The sequence below is a fragment of the Acyrthosiphon pisum genome, chromosome A2, assembly GCF_005508785.2.
Source record: "Acyrthosiphon pisum isolate AL4f chromosome A2, pea_aphid_22Mar2018_4r6ur, whole genome shotgun sequence".
NCBI classification, from domain to species: domain Eukaryota; kingdom Metazoa; phylum Arthropoda; class Insecta; order Hemiptera; family Aphididae; genus Acyrthosiphon; species Acyrthosiphon pisum.
Genome location: NC_042495.1, coordinates 62,626,220 through 62,633,962, shown reverse-complemented (window position 1 = coordinate 62,633,962; position 7,743 = coordinate 62,626,220). Strand labels below are relative to the sequence as shown.

The 7,743-nt window shown below is 29.4% G+C and overlaps 1 protein-coding gene across 1 annotated transcript; it reads left to right on the top strand.

Annotated features, from left to right (window-relative positions):
• Nucleotides 1-3,769: 3,769 nt before the first annotated feature.
• On the top strand, nucleotides 3,770-7,464 carry LOC100572467. The gene is made up of 2 exons (XM_003242517.4): nucleotides 3,770-6,534; nucleotides 7,092-7,464. Exons 1-2 carry the CDS (start codon nucleotides 6,164-6,166, stop codon nucleotides 7,282-7,284), a joined length of 564 nt encoding a protein of 187 aa, XP_003242565.1. The 5' UTR covers nucleotides 3,770-6,163; the 3' UTR covers nucleotides 7,285-7,464.
• Nucleotides 7,465-7,743: the final 279 nt, after the last annotated feature.

Genomic DNA, 7,743 nt, shown 5'->3' with positions numbered 1-7,743 from the left:
TAATTTATATTTACGTTATTATTAAATACAATTAAACTGGTATTAGCTATTGTATTAATTGTTAATATTATTTCAAACTAAATAAAAACATTTTTCTCTCAAAATGGCATACATTTTCTGAGAACACAAATGTGGTAGATCAATTGCTAAAATTGTAAATGGATCACTCTGTATTTACAATATTTACCTATGGATATTAATTCTTATAATTATATTTTATCAAAATGGCTCTACGTAGTACGTGTGCCAATGTGGGAGTGCGGGGTGTGCATAGCTCTGCGTAAACTGTAATCAGACATTCAGACCATCGGTAATTTGAAAAAATAGTGATTATGAATTACTAATTTTGGGAGTAAAAGCAATTTTCATATAAACTAACTGGGTTGGCATAATAATAAATAAAAATATTAAAGTGAAAGTTCAAGCAATCATAGATTGATTAGAAAATAATAAATAAGATCGATATTATTACTTTCATAAATGTTCATATTGTATTTTTTTAAATTTTAATAATTATTATAAGACAATTATATGAAATTATTAAAAGATAAATCTGTCTTTGAAAAATAATCATTAAATTTATGTGTATGTTTTTTTTTTTTTGATTGTGGGGGAGGGGGAGTTGAAGCCTTTGCAATATGTTGATACGAATTAAAATGTTTAAATCTTTCCGCTCTTGATTGAATTACTGATACACTACCAACACACAGTTGTATCTGAAATAAAATAATCAGTTATACATGAAGCTAAACAATTTTTTAGAATATATTCACAAACTATTCGATATGCTAAATACTAACACACGCAATATAAATATTTTGAAGTTCCAAACAAAGTTGTATGACACTTATAGTCATAGCAAAGCCAAATTATTCTGTTCCACGATATAAAAAAGGTTTTTTCACCATTATATTGGCAATTCTCTTGTTCAGTATTACAGTATAATATTTAAAACTTTAAAACATTAAAAAAAATTGTGAATATGAAATCTGTCAAAATTTGTCAGCAGGCGGATTGCCCATCTCGGTCGGATTTGGCTGCAAGGCAAAGTACACCGACACCGACTTGCCCGTGGGCTGTGTTAAGTGCATAAACCGAAATACACAGCGTGCCGTGTTTTATAAATTTGTTCTTTTTCTTACTGGTGGAGTCTCGGCAGGTAATATAATTATAACATACATATTATATTACAATTTATAAGTATAATAATAACAATATATAGGTAATATAATTACTGTATACAACATGAATATTTCTTACACACCACGAGTTTCGGTTTCCACCCGATTTCCAATAGGATCTTTACAATAATGAATATTTTCTTGAAATCAAAAACAATTTCATATTATATTACAATATTTTATCAACGATATACAAATAAAGAAAGTTGACGGCCGGTGCACAAATGCACAATACATGTCAATGTCCGATGAAATTTTCTGATTTTTAATTTATATGCAAAATTATATCGTTGTGATAGTGTTACTTACCTATTTAAAATAATATAACCAGACATGTTTTACAGCTATATACGTGACCAATCATTACCTATGAATTTATTTTTCAATCGGATATACAGGGTGATTCACCAAGCATCCTAACCCCTTTTTCTTCAACAGCGCAGTTATTTAAAATCTAATTTTTGGAACTTTTAAATATGTTTAAAGACCAAATTTTCTTTCGATTATGTTTAAGAATTCCAGATATCAGAATTTGAATAAATTCATTATATTTTAATGAAAACATGAGGCTGATCATGCTTGGTGAATCACTCTGTAAGCACTCGGGCTTTTACATTTATATGCGTATAAATGTAAAAGCCCGCATACGTGTTTTTACTTTTTTGATAATATCAATTCAATATAATATAATTTATCGATGTATGCATTACCTTATACTCGATGGAAAATCGTGTTCAATCGTCTTTTAGCCAAATCCGCGGTCTGCAGATAATTCTTTTGAGTGTACTGTACTATACTGTGTAATTTTGTTTTACTACACATTTTAATAAAACAAAATAGCTTGTTTAAAATCAGAGCATAAAACATTTTGAACTTGGGTTTCATTTGGACACGTCTAACATATTAGAATGACATAATATCAATAATTGTCGAATTCGGATGTTATATCTCCGGAACCGTATTATATATTTATATATAATACGGTATATATATTTATTTATATTAATTATTATACCTAATAATGTATAGTATGTATGCAGTATATTTTATGATTTTATATAGGTATATCTACTTAGTTTTATACAATCTATATTTTAAGTACAATGTATACATATAGTATACTAATATAGGGCATCTACGATCTACTGTTGTATTATGAGGTGTCAATGTATCATTAATTCATTAATATTTTTAATATGAACTTCGCACGTTTTTATGAAATCCTTTTTTTAGGCATACGTACGGACTAGGTGGGGATTTCAAAAAATCGGTCAAAAACGAGTTGGTATACTGCAATACTCATTCTCAAATTTGGGCATTCTAAATATTGAAAGACAATATGTTGTCAATTCATTAAGGAATGACATCTTAAAAAATACTTATGTACCTAATTTAAAAGTCAGAAAATTCGTATTAAAATTAAATTAAAATAGTTTGATTATTATATCTATCTGTTAATATAGGTATATGTATACTATATAGTATAATAAATACCTATTAATATCATAATAAATTATGAATTTGGCATCAAGTTGGCACCGGCACAATATGCTAGGACTATAATTCTAATATCAAAAAATTGCTAGGAAATTTGCTAGATTTTGCTAGGTCATTTTCAGAATTTGCTAGTATCTCATTTAAGAGTAAATCGAAATTCAAATATGCCGGTGCCAACTTGACACAGCACCGGCACATTTTCCAATCGGCTCCAAAGTGGTATCAAAAAATTGCTAGTGATTTGCTAGATTTTGCTAGGTGGTTTTTGGATTTTGCTATATTTTGGTTTTTCCGGTAACCCGGAAAATAGAAAAAGGCTCAGCACCGGCACATTTTCCGATCGGCTCCAAAGTGGTATCAAAAAATTGCTAGTGATTTGCTAGATTTTGCTAGGTGGTTTTTGGAATTTGCTATATTTTGGTTTTTCCGGTAACCCGGAAAATAGAAAAAGGCTCAGCACCGGCACATTTTCCGATCGGCTCCAAAGTGGTATCAAAAAATTGCTAGTGATTTGCTAGATTTTGCTAGGTGGTTTTTGGAATTTGCTATATTTTGGTTTTTCCGGTAACCCGGAAAATAGAAAAAGGCTCAGCACCGGCACATTTTCCGATCGGCTCCAAAGTGGTATCAAAAAATTACTAGTGATTTGCTAGATTTTGCTAGGTGGTTTTTGGAATTTGCTATATTTTGGTTTTTCCGGAAAATTGAAAATTTTCCAGCACTGGCACATTTTCCGATCGGCTCCAAAGTGGTATCAAAAAATTGCTAGTGATTTGCTAGATTTTGCTAGGTGGTTTTTGGAATTTGCTATATTTTGGTTTTTCCGGTAACCCGGAAAATAGAAAAAGGCTCAGCACCGGCACATTTTCCGATCGGCTCCAAAGTGGTATCAAAAAATTACTAGTGATTTGCTAGATTTTGCTAGGTGGTTTTTGGAATTTGCTATATTTTGGTTTTTCCGGAAAATTGAAAATTTTCCAGCACTGGCACATTTTCCGATCGGCTCCAAAGTGGTATCAAAAAATTGCTAGTGATTTGCTAGATTTTGCTAGGTGGTTTTTGGAATTTGCTATATTTTGGTTTTCGAAAATTGAAAATTTTCCAGCACTGGCACATTTTCCGATCGGCTCCAAAGTGGTATCAAAAAATTGCTAGTGATTTGCTAGATTTTGCTAGGTGGTTTTTGGAATTTGCTATATTTTGGTTTTTCCGGAAAATTGAAAATTTTCCAGCACTGGCACATTTTCCGATCGGCTCCAAAGTGGTATCAAAAAATTGCTAGTGATTTGCTAGATTTTGCTAGGTGGTTTTTGGAATTTGCTATATTTTGGTTTTTCCGGTAACCCGGAAAATAGAAAAAGGCTCAGCACCGGCACATTTTCCGATCGGCTCCAAAGTGGTATCAAAAAATTACTAGTGATTTGCTAGATTTTGCTAGGTGGTTTTTGGAATTTGCTATATTTTGGTTTTTCCGGAAAATTGAAAATTTTCCAGCACTGGCACATTTTCCGATCGGCTCCAAAGTGGTATCAAAAAATTGCTAGTGATTTGCTAGATTTTGCTAGGTGGTTTTTGGAATTTGCTATATTTTGGTTTTTCCGGAAAATTGAAAATTTTCCAGCACTGGCACATTTTCCGATCGGCTCCAAAGTGGTATCAAAAAATTGCTAGTGATTTGCTAGATTTTGCTAGGTGGTTTTTGGAATTTGCTATATTTTGGTTTTTCCGGTAACCCGGAAAATAGAAAAAGGCTCAGCACCGGCACATTTTCCGATCGGCTCCAAAGTGGTATCAAAAAATTACTAGTGATTTGCTAGATTTTGCTAGGTGGTTTTTGGAATTTGCTATATTTTGGTTTTTCCGGAAAATTGAAAATTTTCCAGCACTGGCACATTTTCCGATCGGCTCCAAAGTGGTATCAAAAAATTGCTAGTGATTTGCTAGATTTTGCTAGGTGGTTTTTGGAATTTGCTATATTTTGGTTTTTCCGGTAACCTGGAAAATAGAAAAAGGCTCAGCACCGGCACATTTTCCGATCGGCTCCAAAGTGGTATCAAAAAATTGCTAGTGATTTGCTAGATTTTGCTAGGTGGTTTTCGGAATTTGCTATATTTTGGTTTTTCCAAAAAAGAAAATTGTTAATAACAATAATAATGATAAATTAATTTGATTTTCTCCCTTTCTACTCACAAACATGTTTTATTAAATCCATTCCAAACCAACGTCAAATTTGTACAATCAGTTGATAATTGTTGGAATATATATTTGATGAAGAAAAATTGTTTTTACGAATATCATTATCATTACCCTTGTTAACTAATGTTCTCAAATGTGTACTACTCAAGCACTTTCTATATTTATTAACCCTTTTTTGTATTTTTTTATTTACCGTTTAATATAGTGATCCTGAAAATTTCAAAATTTTAACACACTTACTTTTGAAGAATTCGTAATGTACATTGGGACTCGACGTCACAAAAATAAGACTGTAAACCGAAGGCTACACATTAATGTTTTTTATACGTATAGATACTACGTACAGTAGATCTACTGATAAAATAATTTAGTTTTCTTCGAAATGCTTGTGGCTTATTGTGTATAAACATATCTAATTTAATTTATTTTATATCATTTCTTGTTAAATTTAACGAGTGTAGAATCAACAAAATAATATTCTAAAAACAAATATTCGTATTTGTAATACGTATTATAACGTCTCGTTATTCGGGGACATCAATTTCCGGAATATCATTTATATTTTCAAATTCATTAAAGTCAGGCAATTCAAAGTTTTCATTCTCATCAAAATTAGCTAGTAGCTCGTCAATCCCTTCATCACTATCACTTTCAAAATCACTTAGTTCGGAAATATTTCCATCTAATAATTCAACAAGTTCAAAATGAGTAAGTTAACTCATTTTAAAAATAATGTTAAAATAAAAAAGGTAAAATTACGTAGCGATTAACTAAAGATCGACTCCGATACAGCGCCGAATATCAAACAACGGGTCAACGTTCGTCGTACCTCGTACGTATGGCGTATTTCCGTGTCGTCGGCCGTCCGCGTATAGCGCAAATATAAGTCTTTTAAATGAAGAAAATTGGCGTGGAAAAGGAAATAATGAAAAATTAAGAAAAAAAAGACCGTCAAAATATTTAGACCCTTGCCCTGAAATAAAGAAAATACTGAATAAATCGAAATTAAGATCAAATAAAATTGTTTCCATGACAAATGGCAGTATATCTACTCCATTAAAAAAAAAAAACAAAACTTTTATTGTAAATAATACGTGTGCATTTGATACTATTCTATCGATAATCTGCATTGGCTATTATGATTTTCCAAAATATAAAAACTATATTGAAAATATGAGTAACGATTTTTTGCAATTTTGTAAGTCAACAACGGAGCTTCAACAAAAGACTACCATAAGAGATATGAAATTTTAAAAATAAGTGGAATATTGGAGAGACCAAATTCCGAAATGAGTGGTGTACAATGTTATGACGCCCAATGTAATATACAGAATCTCATAAAGCAATTGAAAGTTATATCGGGTAAAAAAAATATCAACTGTGATAGATGTTCATTGGTAAATAATGAATATCTCAACCTGTTAAGCCCTAATATGAAAATAATTGGTGCAAAAGGATTTACTAAAGAAATATTAGAAGAAGAAATACATAAATATATATCAACCAAGCAAGAACTTTGTAATTCATGTGATCATTATATCGAAACAATCTATGAAGTAGAACCTCATATTTTTATTGACGTTGATCTTTTGGGCTATTATGGAGATGCAAACTGCAAAATATCATCCATTCCCACAACTATAATGATATATAAAAATCAGTAAGATTACAATAATTGTATACTTGTACAGCTATAAATATCTATGTCTAAAAAATAATACTTATGTATTTTCAATATATAGTGTAACAAGACCTGAAAAAAAATGATGCTATACTTAAACATATGAAAAAAATTGTTAAAATTATATGATTAGTAAATTTAAGAAATATACTCATATCAGAAAATTCCCAAAAATAATATTTTGAAAAAAGTGATTTTATTCCAAATTAATTTAATAAAAATAATATCGATATTTTAAAAAATAAACTACTTGACTTAGATAAATGTTTTTACCATATAAATTGATCTTATAATCAGATTAACAAATTTGCTATTTTAAATTTATTAAAAAAATGTAATAATTGTCAAAAATTAATTATTTTTATGTTATACGTGTATCGCAAGTAAAAATATTTAATATTATACATAAAAAAAACTTTAATAATATTGTATAGGACAAAAGTTATTTCTTCAATCAGGTTTTTCTGTTAAACAGTGTAGGTATTATACTATAGTATAATAAATATTGTTATGTTATTATTATAATTTTTTTTAAGGTTCAGCTTACTAGGAATTGTCGATTTCATTGGGAATAGTATTTTAGAAGTCAACCAAACAATGGGTCACTACACAGCCTACATAAGAAGGTCAGACAACTGGGAACATCACGATGATCTTAAGAAGAAGACCAGACGCGTTTCATCAGAACAAATTATTAATCCGCATATCCTAATTTATGTAATGATGTAAAAAGCCTAATATTTACGATATTATTTACAATTATTTTTTACAATTATTATAAATTAACATAAACATAACTATTTTTTATCAACATAACAACAAAAGCTATACAGATTTTTTTTTATACAAAAATAAAGTATTGTTATTTAATATTATTTTATATGAACACTATTAAATGAAGAAGTCAAGAACAAGATTCGTTCATATTAATTATAAATGAATAAAATTTTAATATTCTGTTATTTATTAAACTGTCATACGTCTTAGATTAATAGTGTTTGTATTCTTTTAAATAGAGATATATTTAACTAAACTTTATATTTTCTATGTAAAACAAGTGCCAATCGAAATACTTAAATGGTTTATATTCTACACTCGTTAAATATAACAAGAAATGATATAAAATAAATTAAATTAGATATGTTTATACACAATAAGCCACAACCATTTCGAAGAAAACTAAATTAT